Source organism: Symphalangus syndactylus, chromosome 21, assembly GCF_028878055.3.
Source record: "Symphalangus syndactylus isolate Jambi chromosome 21, NHGRI_mSymSyn1-v2.1_pri, whole genome shotgun sequence".
Taxonomy (NCBI): domain Eukaryota; kingdom Metazoa; phylum Chordata; class Mammalia; order Primates; family Hylobatidae; genus Symphalangus; species Symphalangus syndactylus.
Window position 1 is genome coordinate 49,606,240 of NC_072443.2, and position 27,033 is coordinate 49,633,272.

The 27,033-nt window shown below is 44.3% G+C and overlaps 1 protein-coding gene across 6 annotated transcripts in view; it reads right to left on the minus strand.

The window, feature by feature from the left end:
* Positions 1-27,033, minus strand: part of SLC41A3 (solute carrier family 41 member 3) — an 82,222-nt gene that overhangs the window by 16,892 nt on the left and 38,297 nt on the right. For all 6 annotated transcript variants that reach the window (XM_055259197.2, XM_055259196.2, XM_055259200.2 and 3 more), the window contains 3 exons: positions 10,965-11,036; positions 3,716-3,860; positions 181-327 (listed from right to left, as the gene is read on the minus strand). In XM_055259197.2, coding sequence (XP_055115172.2) covers positions 181-327; positions 3,716-3,860; positions 10,965-11,036 — 364 coding nt within the window. The remainder of the gene's footprint in view (positions 1-180; positions 328-3,715; positions 3,861-10,964; positions 11,037-27,033) is intronic.

A 27,033-nucleotide genomic window follows, 5' to 3' on the forward strand; every position in this document is an offset into this window, starting at 1 on the left:
GGCCCCACCTTTCATTACTGCCAAGTTAGGGGTTAAGTTTCCAACACATGAAATGTGGGGGACACACTCAAACAACAACACATGGGCTGGGTGCAAAAGTACCCACTCAGCCTCAGTGGTGACCTGCTCCAGGGCCCCTCCTCCGTGGAGCCTTTGTGTCTATAGAAGAAGACTCCCTACCTTTGTGTCTGTAGAAGAAGCTGCTAACCAAAGCCAGAATGGACAGTGTGATGAGGTCTCCCAGGCTGGCTGCAATGGGCGTGGCAATGTTGTCTGGGTTGACCCCCAGCTTTCGAGCACCAATCACTATACAAACCATCAGCACTCCTGCAGAGAGAGAGGAAAAAGAGCAGACTCAAATCCCAGGGAGCCAGATGGCTCTGAGCAGGCACAGCAGCACAGGGATGGGCGGCACTGAGTCAGGACTGGCAGGTGGCAGGGAGGCTGCTCATTAACTTGCCTCCCTCCACAAAGGCCTTGATGTGAAGCCAGGCTGCCCTGACTTTCAGAGCTTCCCACTACACTGGAAGCCTGAGAAGGCTGGGAGAGTTGGACTCCACTTTGTGACCTGTGTGCAAGACGCTAAGGAGTGACCTGTGGCACCCGAGCTCCCAAATCACCAGGAACCACAGAGACAGGCAGCCCGGAGCCCCATGCTGCATGAGGGCTGCTCCAAAGATACTCGGAGCAGCGGGCCCCCCTGGGGTGAGCTCATGGTCTCCTGTGTTTACTGGCATCCTCTGAGAAGCAGACACCAAGATGGAAACAGCTGGGTAACAGATTCATTAGGGACTAGGCCTGTGAGGGAAGACGGGGAGGGCGTGAGGGAGCCGGGAGCACTGGCGGACATTGACACAGGCAGGGCGCAGGGGAGGGGGGAAGCGAAGGTGGGGCACATCTGAGACTGCACTGCATTTCTAGGTGCACTCGGCCAGGCTATCAGAGGCACACTCGGAGGGCCCCATGTCTCCCAGGAACAGTCCTGTGCTGGGAGCTTGGCGGTGCCATCCGTGGTGCACTGGGAAGCACGTGCAGTGGTGGTGGATTTTGGGGGCAGCACTGAAGAGGTGAGGCTCACATTACCGTGGCTACCATGCCTCCGAAGTCCTCCTTCCTGGTCAGACGGTGCTCTGCAGGGGAGGGGACTATCACATGTGATCTCCTAGTCCCCATCCACAGCCTAGGACTTGACTCAACAGACTCTCACTGGGTTCTCTAAGATACTTTGTGTTGTGGCTATTGGCATTTTAACACTTTACCCAGGATCTTGTAACCTAAAAATAATTACTATCACCACGTGATGCCATCCTCAAGCTGCCACAACAAGCTGGTTTGTGCCTTGCCTGATCTTGTGAACAAGTCACAGCCCTTTGTCTCCTTTGAATGCCAGCTGTAAGTGAATCCGAGTTTGCATGCTGAGTCAGTGAGCTGGGGACAATCTTGCAGGGACCATTTAAAGGAACACCAGTGGTTTGGGGGCACCTATTGAAAACCACTACCCTGAGGCTGTGTGACAGCCTCTTCAACACTGCCTGGTGAGGTAACCGCAATGCTTCTGAATAGCCATGGACAATACAGATTTTGCTTGTGTTGCTAAGCTTCATCTGATCTCTGGGCCTGTTTTCCCTTCTATAAAATGGGGAGCTGGGAATGGTGTTCTCTACAAGCCCCTACAAAGACAGGGCTGGCCTTCTGGACTGTTAGACTGTGTTGTTTTCAGGAGACTTTATGCTGAGGGTCTCCTGGACTGTTCTCTGGAAAGTCTGGCACATTCATCCCGCCCCATCCATGGACCAGGCTGGGTCATGGCATCCACCATCGTCCATGCCTACACAGGCTGTAACTAGGAGCCAGCCTCAGCCAACACCCTGGGCAGGGACACATGGTTTGTAAACCTGCAGCCTGGCTTTGGCACAGTCCTCTTCTGGCCTACACCCTCCATGCACTGGCACAGGAATGGGGCTGATCGGCTGCCTGGTAGGAATGAGAATAGCCCACATGGGTAACCCACAGCGAGCTGAGCCCAGAGGATATTGACTGAGCAAGTAGGTGAGGGAATGGATGTATAAACATAGGTTCAATTATGAAGTTATCAACTTTTCCTTCTTTCACTGCACCAAAGCAAGGCACATGGTCTAGGAGATTCACAAAGACACGTGACCCATGAGAGAGCTGGAGGAGAGTCCATTCATTCAGCTAACATCTGCAAGCTGGTTATAAACCTGGCCCTGGTTTAAGTGATGACAGTAACCAAAAGGCTCTGTTCCCATCAGTGGAAATGCCTGTTGGGTGTGGGGAGAGACAGTACACAAGTGTGTGAACACACACATTTGAGGTGAGGTGAGTAAAACAGGACACTAACGTAAAGCATGGCTGGAACAGTCACTTCAGTGTTGGTCAGAGGAGGCCTCAGGACAAAAGCGACATGTGGCACTCACTCTAGTGTCCTGTATATTCACAAGCTTATTGTCTGCCCCTGAGTTAGAATATAAAATCAAAACACATTTTGTTGACAGTATATCCCCAGCACTACACGGTGCCAGGCACACAGCAGACACCCAGCGACAACTGAATCACCAATGGACAACCATGCAACGTGGCCAACGTGTGGCGACTGCTTTCCCCGCACATGTGTGAGCCCCAAGGAAGGGGGTATGTCTGCCCGCATTTCTGTCTCACATGTGCTGCAGATACACGCTAAGCACCAGCTGTGTTTGGCATGAGACAGGAGCAGCAGACAGCAGGTGGGAACTACTGGGTCCCCACTCTTGAGGAGCTGACATTTTAGCAGGGAGGTGAGGCAGAAAGATGATGCAACAAGATAATTTGAGCTACACAAGCAGAACCGGGGCCCATGGGAAGGGAAGAGAGGAGGTGGATGCATGTGGGAGGGCGGTGCTGTGCACTGAACACTGCTATCCCCCTAACCCACATGTTGAAATCCTCACCCACAAGGTGAGGAGCTGGGGCCTTTGGGAGGTGAAGTCATGAGGATGGGGGCCCCACGAATGAGATGAGGGCCCTTATGAAAGAGGCCCCAAAGAGCTCCCACCTCTCTCCACTGTGTGAGGACAGCAAGAAGGCCCGGCTGCAGCCTCAAAGGGAGCAGCTGCAAGCCCAGCCCCGCGGATGCCCAACCTCGGGCTCCAGCCTGCAGCCCCGCGAGGAGTAAATGTCTGCTGCCGCCAAGCCGCCGACTGGGGGCTCCGTCACAGCAGCCACAGTCTCCTCAGACAGGTTAGAAAGGCCTCTCTGAAGACATGAAATGGAAGCTCAAATCTGTGCCTTGCCCTCAGGACACCTGCAGCCTCCAGAGCCCATCACAGGCCTGTGTGTAAGGTCATGCTCAATAGTGTTTAAAACCAACAGGCTGACTGCACAGATGAACAAGCCTGCTGTGTGCAGGTGTCAGGCCTCGGCACGGGAGTGTGACCAGCTGATGAGATCTGCAGAGCAGGGACAGGTCTTTACATAGCAGAGAGCAGAGGCGAGTGGTGGCAGGAGCAGCACACACCCCTGCCTGGGTGAGGGCACAAGGTGGGCCATGAAGACCCAGCTAGCTTGTCCCACCCCACCAGTGAGAACCCTGAGCCCACCATCAGTCCCATTAGTGGTGAGACTCACACCCCCAGAAACTGAAAACACAATGAGCCCTGAGGTGGGACCTCAGAGGAGCAGGGGGTGGGTGGGGGCTCACAGTTGGGGCATGGCTCACCCAGGGCAAAGGCTGCAAGGAAGGCAGTGAGGACACTGCTGGCACACAGCAACTCCACCTTGGCGACATCCACTTCCTCTCGAGATATCACACCCAACAGCAGTGCAGCCACAGCAGCCAAGAGCCCCACGACAGTGGCCTGCACCTGTTGGACAGAAATCAGAAGCATGAGGGGGGGCTCCGGGGCCACAGCCACACTCCCTGCCTTCACATCTCACTCACAGCAAGGGGCTGGGTGCCACATGCTACTGCCTCCTTTCCCTTCCCCTAAAATCTCACAGGCACTCACCCCAGGAAAAACTAACACCACACCCCACGCCTGCCTTGAACTCAACTCCCCCGAAACCATGCTGGCCACCTCTGCTCCCTTGCTGGGTGCCGCCTTCAACAGCAGAATCTATTTCTCCATCTTCTGCTCAGGCTTTGGTCAGGGGCCACCTGGTATCTTGCTGGCATCTCCACTCTCACTGGTCTGAGCAGAAGTCCTCTGCAACTCCCGGCAGTGCAGACAACACATCTCACTTGCCATGTGGTGAACCCCATGACACACAGCAGTCACATGGGAGGACTTCACACACTTTTGGTCTCTCCCTTGGCACCCTGCTCACACCCTCCCCTTCCAGGCTCTGTTCCCGTCTCTGTCCTGCCAAGCACACACCACAGCCTGTGCCAGGAGCTGCCCTGATCTGGACATCAACACTGGCACCTCTAATCCAAAATGCTGACCTGGAAACGTTATTAAAGAAGGACATAGAAACAAACAGCTCCACCATGTACAGGGAGAAGAGTGATATGGTTTGGCTCTGTAGCCCCACCAAGTCACATGTTGAATTGTAATCCCCAATGTTGGAGACGGGGCCTGGTGGGAGGTGATTGGATCACAGGGGAAGTTTCTCATGGTTTAACATTACCCCCCCCGCCCCGCCCCTTGGTGAAGTCATCAGTGATCATGAGTTCTCATGAGTTCTGGTTGTTTAAAAGTGTGTGGCACCTCGCTCCTCTCTCTTGCTCCTTCTTTGGCCATGTGAAGTGCTGCTCCCCTTTGCATTCCCCTCATGCTTGTAAGTTTCCTGGGGCTTTTCCACAAGCTAAGCAGATACCAGCATCATGCTTCCATGCTGTACAGCCTGTGGAACCGTAAGCCAATTAAACCTCTTTTGTTTATAAATTACCCAGTCTGATATTTCTTTATAGCACTGTGAGAACAGACTAACACAGAAAAGTGGTACTGAAGAGTGGGGCACTGTTATAAAGATACCTGAAAATGTGGAAGTGACCTTGGAGCTAGGTAACGAGCAGAGGGTGGAAGAGTTTGGAGGGCTCAGAAGAAGACAGGAAGATAAGGGAATGTTTAGAACTTCCTCTAGACTTGTTAATTGTTTGTGACCAAAATTCTGGTAATGATTTGGACAGTGAAGGCCAGGCTGATGAGGTCTCAGATGGAGTTGAGGATCTTTTTGGAAACTGGAGCAAAGGTTCGTTTTGTTACACTTTAGCAAAGAACTTGGCTGCATTATACCACTGCCCTAGGGATCTGTGTAACTTTGAACTTGAGAATGATGATTTAGGGTATCTGGTGAAAGAAATTTCTAAGCAGCAAAACATTCGAGATGTGAACTGGCTGTTTCTAACAACCTATGCTCATATGCATGAGCAAAGAAATGATGTAAAACTGGAACTTATATTTAAAGGGGAAGCAGAGAGTAAAAGTTTGGAAAATTTGCAGCCTGGCCATGCGGTAGAAAAGGCAAATCCACTTTCAGGGGAGAAATTCAAGCAGGCTGCAGAAATTTACATAAATAAAAAGGAGCCAAGTGCTAACAGCCAAGACAATGGGAAAAGGCCTGGAAGACATCTCAGAGACCTTATTGGCAGCCCCTCCCCTCACAGGCCCAGAGGCCTAGGAGGACAGAATGGTTTCATGGGCCAGGCCCATGGCCCCTGCTGCCCTGCATGGGCTCAGGACACTCTGTCCCATGTCCCAGCCGCTCAAGCTCCAGTCATGGCTCAAAGGGGCCCAGATACAGCTCAGGCTGCTGTTTCAGAGGATGCAACCCATAAGCCTTGGTGGCATCCACATGTGTTATGCCTGTAGTTGCACAGAGTGCAAAGTTGAGGCTTCAGAGCCTCCACCTAGATTTCAGAGGATGTATGGAAAAGCTTGGATATCCAGGCAGAAGCCTGCTGCAGGGGCGGAGCCCTCATGGAGAGGGCTCTACTAAGCAGTGTTGGGGGAAATGTGGGGTTGGAGCCCCCCCCGCCCACAGTTCCCACTGGGGCACTGCCTAGAGAAGCTGAGAGAAGAGGGTCACCATCCTCCAGACCCCAGAATGGTAGCTCCACCAGCATCTTGCCACCGCCAGCCTGGAAAAGCTGCAGGCACTGAATACCAGCCCATGAGAGCAGCAGACAGGGCTGAACCCTGCAAAGCCACAGAGGCAGAGCTGCCCAAGGCCTTGGGAGCCCACCCCTTGCACCAATGTGCCCTAGATGTGAGACATGGAGTTAAAGGACATTATTTGGGAGCTTTAAAATTTAATGACTGCCCCACTAAGTTTCAAATCTGCATGAGGCCTGTAACCCCTTCCTTTGGCTGATTTCTCCCCTTTGAAATGGGAGTATTTACCCAATACCTGTATCCCCCATTGTACCTTTAAAGTAACTAATTTGTCTTTGATATTATAGGCTCATAGTTAGAAGGCACTAGCAGACACTTGCCTTGTCTCAGATGAGACTTTGGACTTTTGAGTTAATGCTGGAATGAGTTAAGACTTTGGGTGACTGTTAGGAAGCCACAGTTGTATTTTGCAATGTGAGAAAGGCATGAGATTTGGGGGGCCAGGGGTGAAATTAAATAGTTTGTATTTGTTTCCCTACCAAATCTCATGTCAAATTATAATCCCCAATGTTGGAGGTGGAGCTGGGTGGGAGGTGACTGGATCATGGGGGTGGTTTCTCATGGTGACCCCTTGGTGCTGTCATCTACAATGAGTGAGTTCTGCTGAGATCTGGTCCTTTAAAAGTATGTGGCACTCCCCCCCACCACTCTCTCGCTCATTCTCTGGCCACATGAAGTGCTGGCTTCCCTTCTGTCTCCCACCATAATTGTAAGTTTCCTGAGGACTCCTCAGAAGCCAAGCAGATCCCAGTATCATGCTTCCTGTACAGCCTGTGGAACGATAAGCCAATTAAACTTCTTTTCTTTATAAATTACCCAGTCTCAGATATTTCTTTATAGCAATGCAAAATGAACACTACAAAGAGCTAGTTTTTTAAAGCTAAAAAATGCTCCCCAAGTTAATCTATATAGTTCCAGTCAAAGTCCCAACAAGATCTTTCATGGCATTTGACAACTTATTTTAAATTTCACTAAAATGAGTAACTGTGCAAGAATAGCTACAGCTTTGAGAAAGGTCAAAGAGGGAGTTGTGGCATATTCATGATCAAAGTGTATTTTAAAGCTGAAGGAATGAAAGCAGTGTGGTGCTGACAGAAACAAGTAGATCAGCAGGACAGAACACAGTCCAATAAAAGAACCATGAATATAGGAAAATTTAATACATAAGAATGTAATCATGAATATATAGTAGGATAAAGGTGGCATTGCAAATCAGGATGGAATGGGTAAATATTAAGCAGGGTAAGAAAAACTGGATATCTAGGTTTGGGAAAAATATGGGTCCCTACTTCATACCATTCACACACATACCCCTGAACATAAAAACTATTTCATAAAATAAAATAATACATATGTAATATATATTATACAGAATATAGAATTATAATATGTATAATATATATTATATATGTTATTATTATTTTAGGAAAATTCTAAATAAAATCTCAATATATGTATATTATTAACCTTTTATGCTTAAACAATATATATTAAGTTATATATAAAACTATAACTTATATATGATATATAATATATAATTATATATATTATACATATATACACAAGTCCATTTATACACTGGACTTCATTATTCTAGATACTAACTAGAAAAATGCAAAAGGGTTATGGATAGGCAACTCACAGAAAAGAAAATACAAACGGATAACAGATGTGCATAAAGATCAACTTCTCTAGTAGTTAGGAAAATTCTAAATAAAATCTCCATTTGAAGTTATCTTATTCATTAACAGCTGATGCTGTTCTTCCTCTTTTAAAAGGTAAGTGTTGTCTTATTTTCTACTGGGGTCTCCTGTTCTAAGCACAGAGCCTGGTACTCTGCAGGTACTTATACAGGTTCAATGGACAGATGGATGAATGACAGATGTGTGGGTGAATAGGTAGGTGGGTGAATGGGTGGGTGGATGGACAAATAAACAGATGGACAAATGGATGAGTAGACAGGTAGGTCAGTGGGTGAGTGAGTGGCTGGGTTGACAGATGGATGGATGCACAAGATATACTTTGTTTATTCATCAGATTAGGTAAGATTAAAATTTAAAAGGTTGATAATATAAAATACATATTGACAAGTATGTGAGAAAATGGTTCTCTTATACATTGAAGGGGGTCAATGTTGGTACAGGAATTTAGGAGGAAACTATGGCTACAATTTATCTACATACCTTCTGATTCAGCATTTTCTCAAAAGAAACATTTGCGTATGTGTATAAAGCATTCACAGCTGATATTTACTGAGTGCTATCTGCCATGCTCAAAGTAATTTTTATTCAATAAGTCATTATTAAGACAAAAGTACAAGTCACAGAATTACGTGTGTAAAATTTTTTATGTTTAAACAATACAGAAAACCATATATATTATCTGTGGGCACACATATATATGGTGAATTCAAAAAGTAGTTTAGAAGAACATTTTCAATGTTAATGAGGTTATAGAGAAACTGATTCAAATATTGCTCAAATATTAATAGTAGGGCTAATTATTTAATACTAAGAAATAAAATAGTTTTTAGTCATTTTGGAGGGAAATCTAGAGCTTTGAACTGTTCACACCCTTTGAACTTGTGGGAAGTTATCTCAAGAATTTCATGCACAAAGATACTTTCAATGCAGTATAATCTTTCAAGTAAGTCAAAGGCTAGGAAGACCTCGAGGCCCCGCTCAGTGGCAGGGTTCAGGGAAGTGGGCAGGGCTGGTGCTGAGTGGACTCCCAGGGGACTGGCTCTTAGTGGCTGCCCTTTGGTCACTGCTGCCTCCCCACATTTATACGACAGAATATGTTGAAGTTCTTAAAAAGTCCAATGAATAAAACTTATTGCACTGCTGATGATTCAGAGTTAATTAAGCTTTTTTAAAAATGGAGGAGACAAAATTACATTCATGCTAGGATTGGGACTATACGCCAAGCCAGTGCCTGGCCCTGAGCTGGGCTTCATAAACGTATGTTGAGAATTATCTATGTGGAAATGTGCATCCATATGGACAAAGATTTTATGGAAAACAGCAAAGTACAACCAGTGTGACTTGTAGTCGAGGCATTTATTACCTGCCCCTTGCTAGACCTTGTGTTAGAGGCAACCCCAGCATCTCATTCAACTCTGCAGTTCCTAGCCACAAGACATGGTGCTAGCCTGTAAGACTCAGCTTAGCTGCGGACAGCAGACATGTAAACACACAACTACCATCAGGGCAGCTGTAGCAGCATGCATAAGGCACCAAAGACGTAAAAGACAGAAAGAGATACACCTGGTGTTAGGTAGGAACTTACACCTGAGTGGAGCCTTTAAAGAGCTTCACTGGCAGCTGAACTAGAGGAGAAAGGACCTTCCCAGGAGAGATGGCTAAAGATGCATGGCAGGGAGGTGTGAAGGGGTGGGGGCTGGACAGGAAGCTGGTAAGACAGCGCGGCCAGGCCCACAGTTGGATGAGGGGAGCCAGTGAAGGAGAGGAGGCATAACTGACTTTGGGTTTTAGAAAGGCCACCCAGGTGGCCAGGAGGAGCTGGAGGATTCCTGGCCTGGGAGTGGCTAGAGCAGTGTGGAGGTCTACCATCATCCAGGCAGGGGAGGAGAAGGAGAAGCAGGATTCATGCACAACTAGGAGGCAGAAGCCTCAAAGGGCCTGCATGCTGAGAAGCAGCTGGGGCAACTTGATTTCTGGTGTGGTTACTGGGAAGGACCATCCACAAGGCACAGCTGGCAGAACAGGGTGATGTCCAGGTGCCAGCCAGATGCCACACTCCGACATGGTGACAACTTCACAACAACCCTGCACAGGTAAGGTGAAGTGACTTGCCTGAGGCCCCTCAGTGGGCTGATTCCCGAAGTGAGCTTTCAACCATCACACTAGACTGAGTTGGGGACTTTAGCAGAGGTGAGTATGGGCAGAGAAGATAATGAGGCCAGACTTGGCTGTTTTGGGGGTGCCTCTGGGACAGGCAGATGGAGATGCCCCATACAGTTAGATGTACTGGTTCTGGAACCCAGGTGAGGGACAAAGTAGGTATCATTCTAATGTGATGGATGGAGGAGCCAGCCCTGCTCAAGGCTATCCAGTGGATAGACAATGGGCTGATCTGATCTCAGGGTCCATATTTTCAGTGCTGTCACAGACTGCCCCCACCCAGAGAGGCCCAGAAGGTTCTAGGATAAAGCTACCTCCTATGTCCAGGCCCAGCCTCTCCTCTTGCCTCTGAGCCAATCTCTTCCTCATCTCCCCCTGCCTTAGGCCTCCTTACTTAGTGACACTCTGTGGCAAGGTCCCAGCATAAGAGTTTAGTGGAACTGGGACCTGGGAGAAGGATGTGTGAGTGAGAGGAGCATGAAGCAGCTAAGGGGTTAAGATGTCTCCTGCAGGTTGAGAAGGAGCCGGCAGAGAGGCAGGAGCAGAGCCAAGGGAGGATTTCCAGGCAGGAAGGATCTACAGATGCCCAGAAAAAGTAAGATCACATGTAAGAGGCAATCACAGGTTGCCTCAGTTAGGGGAACACCTGTGGCCTGGGAAGCACAATCAGAGGCAAGAGAAGCCTGTTAGCACTGTGCAGGCCATGAGACAGAGAAGGAGCAAGTACAGGTGAGTCTTTGAAGAAATGGGGCTTGGAAAGGAGGGAGTGGGGAAGCTGAAGGGATGACCCTGGGTCTGCTTCAGGTGGGCTGAGTCTCCAGAAGCTGCGTGAATGTGGTCTATTGGATATGGGAGGGACAGGTAGCTACCTGTTCTCAAAGTTCAGGCCAGAGTGTAGGGACAAGAGCTCGCTTAGCCTTCACACTTCCCACCTGGGCAAGCCTGGCTACAGATTCAGAAGGGAGGGTCGGACAAGGTGAAGACTCACCTGGATAAGGGCCAGGTTGCTGCTGATGACTCTGTGCTGCTCCTGGGGGTCATCGATTTGTCCAGTGTTGGCCTAGAATGAAGAGAAAAGGACAAAGGTAGGACTGGCTAGGCCCAAAGCCAGGTCAACCCTTCCTGGGAAAGGCAGTCTCTCAGGGGAGAAATCAACAAATACCATTTCATCAGCGTCAGAAAAAATTACTCTGCTCAGCTTTCCAAACAGCGACCTGGCCTTCTTATATGGGGAGTGGGGAGAAACGTTAGGGCACAGACCCCTTTGAGAACTGGATGGGGGTCATGGATCAGTCCTCCATGACCATGCAAGTATATGACTGCACACACCTGCACACACACAGCAGTACACACAGGCACACATAGCCACACACAATGCATAGAGGCACACATGCATGCACACACACAGGCATTCATGTTACCAGCAATTTGAAGGCCATTTCTAGCTCTCAAACTCATGTGCAGACCTCAGTCAAGGCCTCCTACTGTGAAGCCCAGTCTTTGGCCAGGTCCCTCTGCCACCTACAACACCCTCCTCTACCCTGAAGCTAGCCTTATCTCCAATGACCACCAATCCCCTCAATGTCACCTCAGCAAAATCATCCCATTTAAGGAACACATATAAGTCTCTCTTCTCTTAGGATAAAAAGGTGAGATCATAAATACGACTTTCTCCTTTAAAAATGGTTTTTGGCTCCTAACAGCATAACACTTACCAATAAAATTCAAGACATAAATCAGAAAAGTTTTCAAAGCAAATATATTTTCCTAGATTCCTTAAACTCAGTTCATTAAGTTCCTGAACTCCAAGGAGAAAAATATAAAAATGCGCCTACTGCTAACACACTTGATAATTCATTTTCTTTTCACAGAGAAGGGGAGCCTTTTTGTCTTCAGCACGACTGATGTCTGGGACGTGGCACCTGACTGTGGGTAGGCCTCAGTCCACTCTTGTTGAGTAGATATGACACCCACCGCAGGTGTCCCTGTTTGAAAAGTAAGGGAAGGAGGCAGGGTAGAGACGCAGTGGAGCCCAGGGTGTGCTGAGCACACGTGGCCAATGACTCACCCCTCTTCTGCTCTGCAGCTGCACTGTGTGTTCACTGAGACCTAAGTGTGCCTGTCTGCTGCTTCAACTCATGTTTTGTATTAATCAACCAGCTCCAACCTGGGTGCTGATCTTATCAGATAAGGGAGTTGTGCTGGCCCATATGATTTCTGAGTATGAGTCAGAAAAGACACTCCTTTCTCAAAATATTTTTTATCATCTATAAAACAGTTAAAATAAATGTACACATCTATAGCCTGTACAGCCCACATGGCAGCCTGGCCCTTGCCGTGCAAGTGAGCCTGAGTGCATCACTGGCATCCAGGAGCACATCACTGAGTGAAGGCTGCACAAAGCAGGAAGTGAGACCAAGAGGTAAAGCAGTGAGGGCAGGAGGCTGAGGAGCTCAGACATCCACAGAGGTGGGAGAGAGAGACATGGGAGGGGAAGAAGTATGGCAAGAGGTAGGGTGTAAAGGGATTAAGATTTCAGAGTGTCCAGAGTATTTCGGGGTCAGGGTGGCTGAAGTGGACTGAAGGTGGCACTCACCAGAGCTGAGCTGTCCAAAAACTTGGAGGCTTGGGTTGCGGATGAGTCATCCCTGTGGATGCTGAAACCTTCCAGGATGGTGGTGGGATTTAGTATAGAGAAGACCACTGAACACTACGTTTCCCAGGACTGTGGGGACTGACCAAGCTGGTGATGAGGAGGGAAGGAGGCGAGATGGGACAGACAGGAAGCAGCATGCCAGCCAGGCCAGCAGGAGCCACGGGAGCTGTGGGTTTGGGTGGAGGAACACAGACCACTGCCTAAGAGAAACAATCTTGATGCTTGCCAAAAACAGCAAAGAGGACCTCCTCCAAGACTATTGCCATGAGGGAGAAAGAGTGTAGTCAACGCTGAACAGTACAGGGATAAATGAGGGTGAAAAGCCAACATGCAGGGCAAGGGAGCCGATGGAAATTACTAAGTGAATTCAGTTGGGTATCAAGGATTGGGGGAGCACCGTGATCAGATACCAAGAGTGGAGAAGAGGGGCCTGGCTGGATATCAGGGTAGGGGATTTCCACTAAACTGGCTTAGCAGGGCTCTTCTCTAGAACACAGCCAGAAGGCAAGTGGAGAAGACAGCTCAGAGGAGCCTGACTTGGGTTTGGTCAAGGAAGGAGTGTTTGTCGCCACCCATGAGAGGGCTCTTGGGGGAGCAGGTCTCCATCAGATAGGGATATTTTTCTGCCCTGGAATGGAGGTCCTAGAGATATTAGGGGAAATAGCTGCAGGTATGTGGCCAGTCTGAATAGGGATGAAGAGTTCAAAGAGAAACCCAGTGGGAGGCAGGAGCATCTATGGAGAGCAACCCAGATTTTCCTCAACAGAAGGGTTTCACAGAGGCCCTTCCTCAATGTGCATTTAAAATTTCATTGATCTTTTAAAAAACTTTGAATCTGACAATTCCAGGCTTCTACGAAAAATCCCACAGGATCCTGTCTCCGTTCTAGATTTTCTAAGCCTTTCCTTACTGTCTACGTAAAACAGCCTGCTTTCACTAACTTGGGGCGCCAGCGCCAGGTATTCTCCATGCATGCCTTGGTCCTGCTCTCCCCTCCACCAGCTCTGGGCCTGCGAGGCTGCCCTGTGAGGATGGCATCAACAAGCTCAACACACTCCCCTTGCCCTTTCACTTCTGGTTGGTTCTAGCCAATGGGGAGCCATTGGGAGGACACTGGAGGCCCAACAGAGAATAAGACTGGGGTATGTGACCCCTGCACCCTTCCTATGGGTCAGGGGCTGTGATCTTCCACCCAAACCCACAGCTCCAGTGGGTCGGCCTTCACCTACAGCTACAAGCACAGCCCCAACCCCACCCGCCAGGATCTGGAAACTGCCTTTCCTCCCTCTGCCCCTTGAGAACTGGAGTGATACTCACTCCCTGTGGGTGTGAGCCCAAGGGTGATTTGCTGCCTCTTCTTGGTTTTCTGAATGAACCCTTCCTGAAACTCCGCTCAGTGCCCACCTGTATGTCACCTCTCTCCTGCCAGGATCCTGACCTATCTGATGACTCATCCCTTTGGAAGGACATTTAGCCCACTCACATTATTTGTCATTACTTTCCGTATTTTTTTCTAATAACAAAATATACTTGCTGGATTAAGATGGCAGATGGAACATCTGTTTTGCTATCCTTCTCCTTTCCAGATTGGGGTAAGACAATCTTTTAACATTTTATTTGGGAATAATTTTAGACTTCAGAAATGTTTCAAAGTCAACAGAGAGAGCTCTTACATACCCTGTACCCAAACTCTCCTGATAATACTTATATAACCTGAGACAGTCATGCATATGGTTTGGATGTGTGTTCCTTCCAAATCTCATGTGGAAGTGTGATCCCCAGTGTTGGAGGTAGGATCTGGTGGGAGGTGTCTGGGTCATGAATGGCTTGGTGCCCTTCTCACGGTAATGAGTGAGTTCTCACTCTAAGTTTACATGACAGCTAATTGTTTAAAAGAGTCTGGCACCTCCTTCCTCTCTCCTTCTCCCTCTCTTGCCATGTGATGCCTGCTCCCCTTCGCCTCCACCATGAGTGAAAGCTTCCTGGGGCCTCCCCAGAAGCAGATGCCACCACTATGCTTCTTGTACAGCCTGTAGAGTTTGGAGGGCTCAGAAGAAGACAGGAAGATGAGGGAAAATTTGGAACTTCTTATAGACCTGTTAAATGGTTTTGGCCAAAATGCTGATAGAGATATGGACAGAGAAGGCCAGTCTTATGAGGTCTCAGATGGAAATGAGAAAGTTATTGGGAACTAGAGAAAAGGTCACCCTTGCTACACGTTAGCATGGAACTTGGCTGCCCTGTGCCCATGCTCTAGGGATTTGTGGAAGGTTGAACTTAGGAGTGCTGTCTTAGGGTATCAGGCAGGAGAAATTTCTAAGGAGCAAATTGCTCAAGATGTGGTGTGGCTGCTTCTAACAACCTACAAACACATGTGGGGACAAATGAATGACTAAAAGTTGAAACTTATATTTAAATGAAAAGAAGAGCATAAAATTTTGAAAAATTTGCAGCCTGGCCCTGTGGTAGAGAAGAAATCAAAGAGGCCTAAAGAGCAACCACTTGCTAGAGAGAAAAGGGAACCAGTGCTGACAGTCAACACAATGGGAAAAAAGCCTTGAAGGCATTTCAGACTTTTGAGGCAGCCCCTCCCATCACAGGTCTAGTGGCTTAGGAGGAAAGAATGGTTTTGGGGCCAGGGCACTGCTTCCCTGCACAGCCTTGGGACACTTCTCCCAACATCCCTGGCTGTTCCAGCTCCAGCCATGGCTCAAAGGACATAAAGTACAGCCTTGGCTGCTGCTTCAGAGGAGGCAAGCCTTACACCTTAGTGGTTTCCAAGTGGTGTAGTCTGTCAGTGCATGGAATGCAAGAGTGAAGGAGATTTGGCTGCTTCCACCTAGATTTCAAAGGATGTATGTGAAAGCCTGGGTGCCCAGATAGAAGCCTGCCACTGGGGGAGAGCCCCCACAGAGAAACCCTACTAGGGCAGTGCCAAGGGGAAATGTGGGGTTAGAGGCCATACAAAGCCCCCACTGGGGCAATGCCTAGTGGAGCTAGGGAAGGAGGCCACCACTCTCCATACCCTAGAATAGTAGAGCCACCAGCCAGCTTGTACTGTGTGCCTGCAAAAGCCGCAGGCACTTAACTCCCACCATGAGAGCAGCCACAGGGGTAGAGAAGTCCAGAGTGCAGGACATGGAGTCAAGGGAGATCATTATGGAGCTTTAAAATGTAATGCCTGTCTGCTGGGCTTCAGACTTGCATGGAGTCCGTTGCTCCCTTCTTTCAGCTGATTTCTGCCTTTTGGAATGAGAATGTTTACCTAATGCCTGTACCACCATCGCATCTTGGGAGTAAATCACTTGCACCTTGGGAGTAAATCACTCATAAGTGGAAGAAACGTGTGTTGGGTTTCAGATGAGACATTGGACTTTTGATTGAGTTGATGCTGGAATGAGTTAAGACTTTTGGGAACTACTGGAAAGGGATGATTGTATTCTGTAATGTGAGAACAAGATATTTGAGGGGCCAGGGAAAGAATGATCTGGTTTGGATATTTGTCCCTTCCAAATCTCATGTTGAAATGTGATCCCCAGTGTTGGAAGTGGGGCCTGGTGGGAGGTGTTTGGGTCATGGGGGTGGATCCTTCATGAATGGTTGGGTGCCTTCCTCATGGTAATGAGTGAGTTCTTGCTCTGAGTTCACATGAGAGCTGATTAAGAGTTTAGTACCTCCTCCCTCCCTCTCTCTTGCTCCGTCTCTCACCATGTGACACAGTGGCTCCCCTTCAGCTTCCACTACAATTGGAAACTTCCTGAAGCCCTCACCAGAAGCAGATGCTGGCACCATGCTTCCTGTACAGCCTGCAGCACTACAAGCCAAATAAACCTCTTTTCTTTATAAATTGCCCAGTCTCAGGTATTCCTTTAGAGCAACACAAATGGGCTAACATAGTCACCAAACTAAAAATTGAACACTGGTATAACACTAGTAACTAAACTAGAATGTATTCATATGTCCCCAGTGTTCTCACTAATGTCCTTTTTTATGTTCCAGGAAATAAACTGGGATAGCCCATTGCATTTAGCCACAGCTCCTGAGTCTCACTGTAGAATAATACAAGTCAGCTATTTTGTGGGATGTCCCTCAATTTGAGTTTGTCTGAGGCTTCCTCAAGATTAAACTGAGATTGTGGATTTTGAGGTAGAAGACCAGTGAGGTGAGGTGCCTCCACTGTGCACTCTGTCACGGGTGATAGCAGCGAGACTTGTCACCCATGCTGCTGACCTAGGTCACTGCTGAGGTGGTGTCTGCCAGGTTTCTCCAATGCAAACACTATTTTTTTCTTCCTATACTGTCATTTAGAAATGAGTCATTAGGTCTTGCCCACACTCAAGGGGAAGGAATTAAACTTTAGCTCCTCAAAGGCAGTATATCCAAGATTTGAGGACATACATTAAAACAACCAGAGCAATCCACACATATTTAAAGGAGATACTTTGAGGCTATGCAAAGATCCTACTTCCCTCTAAAGTCCCACACTCTAATAATGTATTAAGGGATCCTACCTGTGGATATGTGTACATACACAGATTAGCATATATACATATCTACGTTTCCTAGTTCATTGCACTGAGAGGAACTAGAAGTGGTGGCATACCAGGAGCAACAAGTACACCCACTCCCCAGATCTTGTTTGCTAAATTCAGTTCTTCAATAAAAGGAACCAGCTTCTTTAGGAAAATGGCTCATTTTAGGGCCAGGGCAAGGAAAATACAAGGTGTGTACCTGGAGTATTTGACAGTGCCAAAAAGTAAGGGAGTGCCCAAGAGTGGGAGGGGCACGTCAGGAAGCAAGAGCCATCGAGCTAGAACCATTTCCACAATAGAATAAATATGAGCGCTGGCTTTTAACCTCAAGAATACAGTAACTATCCATGCATCTATACATACCATAAATATCTATCTACATACATATTACAATGAACATGAGTTCACGCTTATTTCCAACTCTAATCCAGCATCACAGTATTCATTCTAGCATTGAGGAGATCGTTTTTAAAATGTACAAGAGTGCTGGAAAACAAGAAGAGGTATCTATACTGTAACAGAAATGAAAAGGAATCCCTGAACAATGAAAGTGATAAATTGGGTTGACAAGAGAATTCATAACTGAAAACGACAGAGGAAAGGCCTATTGCAAAAGGCAGAGGTAGTCCTGGGGATAATGGGAGCTGAAGGGAGCCTGGAACAGCTGAAAGGGCATTTGCTGCAGAGACCTCTGCAGGAGCTTCAAGGAGGGTTGACCTTTCCCCTGCCTGCTTGGTTTGTGCCAAGAATGAGACGTGGCTACGTGGCCTGGCTCCAAGCAGATGCAGTGAGAATGTTGGGGTCAGAGAGGCAGGGCAGTGCCCCAAGTGGCCATGACAAGAGGGACACAGAGCCCCCATACCCATGAAAAGAGTTACTGGCACACAGTTTAGGCAACACATTCTGACTGCCCTCCCTCCAATCCTTAGATTGGAGCCTCCTCTAAAGGCAGTATTCACAGATCTACGAGGTAAGTGTAAATCTAAAATAAAATGATGCACAAGCACCTGTTCACTAAAGGCAAATCACAAGGCTCTGAGTTTGAAACTCATCAAAGTCAACCAATGGAAGTACAAAATCTAGGGAAACAGAATCAAAGTATGAAACTGAATAAGTATCTAGGATAAGTTAATTAAATGAGATGTCAGAGAATGGTCCTTCATAAATAAAAAGATAATTTTTGAGATTCTAGAAAGTACATACTTAATCTCTGAATTTAAAATAAAAAACAAAAAATCTTTTCATTAGATGACTTCAATAGCACAGTGGTTGAAGAGAGAGTGATGAAGAGTGAATCAGTGAAAAATTAAATGGAGCAGAAGTATTCTAGCAGAAATGTAGGGATTATGAAAAGAGAGTTAAGAAACTCAAAAGGTAGACTCAGAAACTACAATATGTACCCAAATAGGAGTTATGGGGAGGGGCGGTGGAATGAATATAAAAATACAAAAAATAACAAAAAGTTTTCTATAGAGCTGAAGACAGATGTCTTTAGATTAAAAAACTCCAAGATATACGCAAGATAATGAAAAAGTCTATGCCAGAAACATCATGGTGAAATTCCATCACACAGACGATAAAAGAAAAAAAATCTCCAAAAAGTCCAGATAGAAAGATAAGGAAATTACCGAAAAGAAATGAGACACAAAAGGGCACAGGCTTCCATCAGCAACACTGGGCACAAGAAGATACTGAAAGTATAACTTCAGTACTGCAGGAACATAATTGTGAACATTGCATTCCCTAGCCAGCCAGGCTGGCATTCAATGGTAAGGAAAAAGTAAAGCATTTTCCTACTCCAAATTCCACAGTTTATTTCCAACAAATCTTATCTAAAACAATTACTAGAGGATGTACTCAATCAAAACAAAAATAAATTTAAAAGGAAGCTGAGAAAGACTGGCACCAGCAAGATGGTGAATAGGCACCTCCAGGCCCTTGTTTCCCCACAGACACATCCGATAAGCAACACAGACTGATCAAAATAGCTTTGAGGCAGCTCAGAAACCAGTTAAGATCTGCAACAACCAAGAGAAAATCCAACCAAGAAAAAGCCACCCTCAAGCCAGTAGGAAATTCCATGGTGTTTTTGTTTGCCCTTGCACCACCCCCCTCCTCCACATAGCATGGTGCAGTTGGGAGGAACCACCTAATCCTAGAAAGAAAGAAGGAAAGAAAGGAATAGAACCTGCTGGCTATCCTCTGGCTTGCCTGGGGACTGCCCAAATAACCGGTTTCTGTCTCTCTCTCAACAGCAAATGGAAATGGTGACACAGTTTGGACACTAGGATGAAAGTCACGGAGGTGCCCAACATGTTAGAGCCATGGAGGAAACGTAGGCCCATGGGTACCTGGGGGAAAGAGATTATGGACAGAGGAACACAATAGAATGTCAAGGCCCTGAGAAGAAGCAGAGTTGACACTCTGAGGGAAAGTACGACATTTAAAAGCAGCCATGTATATGGGGGAATTGGAGAGAAAAAGCACATCCACAGGCCCTGGGAGATGCATGCCAGAAAACCCCTGAAAATACCTTAAGTCTTCATGCCAGACTAATTGGTGAAGATTTTTCCCTGCAGAGAGCCAGTCTGCAAAGATTGGGAGAGATGGCTGTTTTGCAAATACCTAATTTTTAATAAAAGATGAAAAAGGATACCAAAAAAAAGTGAAACACAGTCTAGTCATAGGAACAAAAAAATTGACTCAACAGCAAACTCAGAAGAATGTGCAAATTTGAAAATAGGTCATTTGAAATTATCAAGTCTGAAGAACAAAAATAAAGAAGATTTAAGAAAAGTGAATAAAACTTAAGGGAATTATAGGACACTCAATTGTAATACAATTTGGAATTCAGAAAGGAAAGAGAGAGGTAAGTGGGCAGAGAGCTTATTTGAAGAAACAATGGCCAAAAACTTCCCAAATTAAAAAAAAAAAGATATGAATATAGAAATGTAAGGTATATGAATTCCAAGTAGGATAAACTCAAAAAGATCAATACTGAGACACATTATAAACAAACTATTTGAAAGTCAAAAACAAAAAGAGAATCTTCAAAGCCAACAGAGGAAAGAGACTCATAACATACAAAAGATTCTCAATAAAATCATCAGTGGATTTCTCAGCAGAAACTTGCAGTCCAGAGGTAATAATATTAATATATTTAAAGAGCTGGATAAAAACACCTGTCAACTGAGAATTCTATATCTGGCAAAACTATTTTACACAAATGAGGGAAAAATTAAGACATTCCTAAATAAAAGCTAAGGGAGTTCATTATTACTAGATCTGCCCTACAAGAAATGGTAAAGAGAGTCATTCAAGTTGAAACAAAAGAATGCCAGACAGGAACTTGAAGCCAAATGAAAATATAATGTTCTCCAATAAAGGCAAATGCACAAAAAAGTATTAAAAAATTTTATTATTTTAAAATTGGTTTGTAAAAAATTTTATAAGCATTTAAAACACAAAAGTGCAAAAATATAAATTTATTTTAATAGGTACACAATATAAAAAGATATACATTATGACATCAATAACAAAGTTCTGAGACAGAACTATAAACAGCAGAGTTTTATATGCAATTAAAGTTAAGCTGCTATCAGTTTAAGGTAAATCGTAATAACTTTAGGATGTTGTATGTAATCCTCACGGTAACTACAAAGAAAACACTTATAAAATATAAACAAAAAGGAATTAAGAAGGCAATCAAAACATATCACTGCCAAAAAAAAAAAAACACCACAGAGGAAGGCAATAGGGAAGAAATAAGAGACAAAAAAGCTATTAAGACACAGAAAACAAATAAAATTGCAACAGTAAGTCCTTTCCTATCAGTAATTACTTTCAATGTAAATGGGTTAAATCTCCCAATCAAAATACAAAGACTGGCAGAATGGATTAACAACAAAACAAAACAAAAAACAGGATTTAACTATATGTTGTCTATAAGAAATTCACTTTAGATTTAAGGATACACAAAGGTTTATTGTGAAAAGATGGTAAACGATATTCCATGCAAATAGATGCAAAAGAGGGCAGGGGTGGCTATGCTAATATAAGACAAAATGGACTTTAAGTCAAAAACCATTACAAGATACAAAGAAAGACATTATACAATGATACAAGGATGAAATCACCCCAAAGATAGAACAATTACAAATGGTGAAACACGTTTTACCAAACATTAAAGTTCCCAAAATACATGATGCAAACACTGACAGAACTGAAGAAAGAAACACAGAGGTGTTCAATAATAGTTGGAGACTTCAATACCACACCATCAATGATGAATACAACAACCAGACAGAAGATCAGTAAGGAAACACACGGTTTGAATAACACTAGGAACCGACTGGACCTAAAAGACATATACAAAACTCTCCACCAAACAATGGAAGAATACACATTTTTCTCAATGAAATGTGAACATGAAATATTCTTCAAGACAGATCATATGTTAGGCCATGAAACCAGTCTTAATATATTTAGAAGATTAAAATCATACAGAATATATTTTCCAATCACAAGGGAGTAAAACTAGAAATCAATAGACAACTGAAGAATCTCCAAAAATGTGGAAATCAAGCAACACACACTTGAACAACCAGTGGGTCAAAAAAAAAAAAAATTCCAAAGTAAATTAGAAAATATCTCAAGACAAATGAAAATGAAAATATAACACATCATAATTTATAGGATGCAGTGAAAGCAGTTTTAAAGGGAAATTTATAGCTGTAAACAATTCCATTAAAAAAAAGACCTCAAATAAACCACCTAAACTTATACCTTAAGAAACTAAGAAAAGAGCAAACTAAACGCAAAGTTCACAGAAAGAAGGAAATAATGAAGATTATGGCAGGGATAAATAAAATAGAGAACAGAAAAATAACAGAGAAAAATCAATGAAACTAAGAATTGATTTGTTCCTCAAAAAAAAAATCAACAATTCAAAAGCCTTTAGCTAAATTGACTGAGAAAAAAAGAAGTCTCAAAAAACTATAATTAAACATGAAAATGGGACATAACTACTGATTCTACAGAAATAAAAACGAATACAAGAGAGGAAACTGTATCCAAACACACTAGGCAGCCTAATTGAAATAGATATATTCCTAGAGAAACAATTTACCAGGACTGAATCATGGGAAATACAAAATCTGAATATACTGAAAACTAAGAAAACGAAACCAGTAATTAAAATCTCCCAACAAAGAAAACCCAGGACCAGAAGGCTTCACTAGTGAATTCTACCAAACATTTAAAGAAAAATTAACACCAATCCTCCATAAACTGTCCCAAAAAATTGAAGAGGGAGAAATACTTCCAAATTCATCCTATGAAACAGTGTTACCCTAATACCAAAGCCAGACAAAGATACTGGAAGAAAAAACTACAGACCAATATCTGCTGAATATTGATGCAAAAATCTTCAAAAAATACTAATAAACTGAATACAACAGTATATTAAAAGGATTATGCACCATGACTAAGTGGGTTTGTTCCTGCAATACAAGATAGTTCCACATACAAAAATCAATCAATCCATGTTAACAGAATCAATGGGGAAAAAGACCACATGATGAAAAAGCATCTGACAAAATTCAACACCTTTCTGTGATTAAAAAAAAACACACCCAACAAACTAGAAATAAAAGGAAACTACCTCAACATAATAAAGGTTATATGTGAAAATCCCACAGTAAACATCACTCTTAATGGTGGCAGACAAACTTTTGCTCTAAGATCAGGAACCGGACAAGGATGCCTGCTTTCACTACTTCTATTTAACACACTACTAAAAGTTCTGGCCAGAGAAATTAGGCAAGAAATAAAAAAAGTAAAAGGTGTACAAATTGGAAAAGAAGAAGTGAAATTACCTCTGTTTGCAGATAATGTAATCTTATATGCTGAAAACTCTAAAGATTACACACACACACACACAAATTTTTATAATAAATGAATTCAGCAAAGATGAAGGGTACAAAATCAACAAACAAAAATCAGTTGTGTTTCTATACAATAACAATGAATAATTCAAAAAAGAACTAAGAAACAATACCATTTATAATAGCATCGAAAGGAATAAAATACTTATGAATGAACTTAACCAAGAAGGCAAAAGACTAGTACACTAAAAACCACAAAGTGTTTCTGAAGAAATTCAAGAAGACAAATAAATGAAAACACATACCATGTCCATGGACTGGAAGACTTAATATTGTTAAGATATCAATACTAGGCTGGGCATGGTGGCTCATGCCTGTAATCCCAGCACTTTGGGAGGTCGAGGCAGGTGGATCACTTGAAGTCAGGAGTTCAAGACCAGCCTGGCCAACATGGTGAAACCACTTCTCTATTAAAAATACAAAAATTAGCCAGGCATGGTGGCAGGTGCCTGTAATCCCAGCTACTTGTGAGGCTGAGGCAGGAGAATTGTTTGAATCCGGGAGGTGGAGGTTGCAGTGAGCTGAGACGGCGCGACTGCACTCCAGCCTGGGCGATGGAGCGAAACTCCATCTCAAAAAAAAGAAAAGAAAGATGTCAATACTAGCTGAAGAATCTACAAATTTAATACAATCTCATCAAAACCTAAACATTAAAATATTTAAGCAAGGCCGGGCGCGGTGGCTCACGCTTGTAATCCCAGCACTTTGGGAGGCCGAGGCGGGCGGATCACGAGGTCAGGAGATCGAGACCATGGTGAAACCCCGTCTCTACTAAAAATACAAAAAGAAATTAGCCGGGCGTAGTGGCGGGCGCCTGTAGTCCCAGCTACTCAGAGAGGCTGAGGCAGGAGAATGGCGTGAACCCGGGAGGCGGAGCTTGCAGTGAGCCGAGATTGCGCCACTGCACTCCAGCCCGGGTGACAGAGCGAGACTCCGTCTCAAAAAAAAAAAAAAAATATTTAAGCAAAAAAACTAAACGCTGGCCAGCACAGTGGCTCACGCCTGTAATCCCAGCACTTTGGGAGGCCAAAATGGGCAAATAGCTTGAGCTCAGGAGTTTGAGACTAACCTGGGCAACATGGTGAAACCCTGTCTCTACAAAAAATACAAAAATTAGCTAGGTGCAGTGGTTCATGCCTGTGGTCCCAGCTACTCAGGAGGCTGAGGTGCGAAGATCACTTGAGCCTGGGAGGCAGAGGTTGCAGTAAGCCATGTCCATACCACTGCACTCCAGCCTGGGTGACCTTGTCTCAAAACAAACAAACAAACAAACAAACAAGAACTAAATGCTGTATTTTGATGAAATAGAAAAATACATTCATAAATTCCTATGGAATTTAAGGGACCCTGAATAGCCAAAACAATCTCAAGAAAGAACAAGGTTGGAGGTCTCATACTTCATGACTTCGAAACTTATTACAAAGCTACAGTAATCTAAATGGTGTGGTATAAAGACAGGCATGGAGATCAATGGAATAAAATATCCCGGATATAAACCCTTAAATATATGGTCAAATGACAAGGGTGCCATGGACATTCAATGGGAAAAGGACAGTCTTCAGAAAAATGGAGCTGGGAAAACCAAATATCCACATGCAAAAGAATGAAGTTGGATGCTTATGTTACACCATGTACAAAAATAAACTCGAAATGAATCAAAGACCTAAACGAGAATTCAAACTACAAAAGTCTCAAAAGAAAACATAGGCAAAAAGTTTCAAGGCATTAGATTTGGCAATGATTTCTTGGATATGACACCAAAAGCACAGGTGACAAAAGCAAAAATAGATGAACTACATGAAAATTAAAAACTTCTGTGCATTAAAGGACATAAGGCAAAAAGGTATCCTACAGAACTGGAGAAAATATTTGCAAAGCATATACTGATAAGAGATTAATATTCAGAATATATAAGGAACTATAACTCAACAACAGAACAACCAAAAAAAACTAATTAAAAGATGGGCAAAGGACTTGAATAGACAGTTTTCCAAAGACATACAAATGGCCAACAAGCACATGAAAAGATGCTCACCATCACTAGTTATTAGAAAAATTTGTATTAATTTTATAAGCTAAAAGAAAGAGAATTGATAACTTTACAACATTGACTTTTGCCATTCAGGAACTTCATCTCTCTCCAGATTTTTATTTCTCTTTATAAGGCTTTGTAGTTTATTTGTATAGGTTTTGCCCATTTTGTTTTGAGGATTATTCTGAAACTATTTAAAAACTGGTTAATAGTTTGAAGGGAATCTCTTTTTAAATTATACCTTATAAACCACTATTTCCAGTGTGTATGGGAGTATATAGAGACATGTTTATGTATGTTAATGTATATATTTTATTTCATTTAGATGTTTTGAAACTGGCCCACTTTACTGTTTGTTTTACAGTTTTCTAAGTGATTTGCTTAGATTTTCCAAGAAGGCAAGCATATCACTAATAAAATAAGTTTTTCTCTTCCTTTCCAATGTTTAAGACTCTTACTTTCTTTTCCTAGTTTATTATACTAGCCAGAGTACACAGAACAACATAAATAAAATATTCTTCTGTTTCAAGTTGCACTAAGAGTATGTTTGTAAGTCACATATGGGAGTTGAAGGCAAAACTAATAGATAGAGATTGAAGGTAGATAAGAGGGGGCCAGTATGGAGTAGGGGAGTGGGCTGCAACAGCAACAAGAACTTTCCAGGGAGATGGAGATGTTCTGTGTCTCAACTAGGGTCACAGCTACACAGGTGTATGTATTCGTCAAAAGTCATTGACCTGCAAACTTAAACCCTCTGTTTTTATTGTTATCAATTTATACCTTAAGACTGATTTAAAAAAAAAAAAACAAAGTAAAACCTTTGAAGGTTCTACTGTGATGATAATGTGTCTGCTCTCCTTTGACAGATTGTTGTAGTGAATTACATTAATATGGCCAGGCACGGTGGCTCATGCCTGTAATCCCAGCACTTTAGGAGGCCAAGGCGGGTGGATCACGAGGTCAGAAGTTCAAGAATTACATTAATAGTTCTTTTTTTCCTCTCATGTTTTACATATTTTAAGAGAATTAAAACATTAAGATATGATCATTGTAGAGAAGTGTTTAAAATGTAGTTATGGGCTGGGCATGGTGGCTCATGCCTATAATCCCAGCACTTTGGGAGGCTGAGGCGGGCAGACCACTCGAGGTCAGGAGTTCAAGACCAGCCTGATCAACATGGTGAAACCCTGCCTCTGCTAAAAATACAAAAATTGGCCGGGTGTGATGGCACACACCTGTAATCCCAGCTACTTGGGAGGCTGAGGCATGAGAATCACTTGAGCCCAGGAGGCAGGGGTTGCAGTGAGCCGAGATCATGCCACTGGACCCTGGCCTGGGTGACACAGCAAAACTGTCTCAAAAAAAAAAAAAAATGCAGTTAAGCACTATGAAACAAACACCTGAAATGCCTCCATGGCAGAGATTACTATCAACATTTTTTTCCCTCCCAAACACTGACCAAAACAATTGTGCACACACGTATGCATGTGTATACATGAGTTGTGTGTGCATATGTGTGGCTGTATCATGTTACCAGCTGCTCAGACATTTCCACATCCCACAAGGCTCCACATGATCTGGCCCCATGTGTTAGTTTCCTCTCGCTGCTGTAACAAACTTAGTGGCTTAAAACAAAAGAAATCTATCCTCTTATAGCTCTAGAGGACAGGAGTCTGAAATGAGTCTTATGGGGTCAAAATCAAAACCTCATTCCCTCTGAAAGCTCTAGGGGAGAATCTGTCTCCTTCTCTTTCCCAGGACACAGAGCTCCATCTCTTGGCTCACGGCCTTTCCTCTGTCGTCAAAGCCAGGAGCACAGCATCTTTCCTCTCTTATGCTGCTTCCACTACATGGTCTTTTTTCCTGTCTGAAATGTCCCTCTGTTCCTCTCT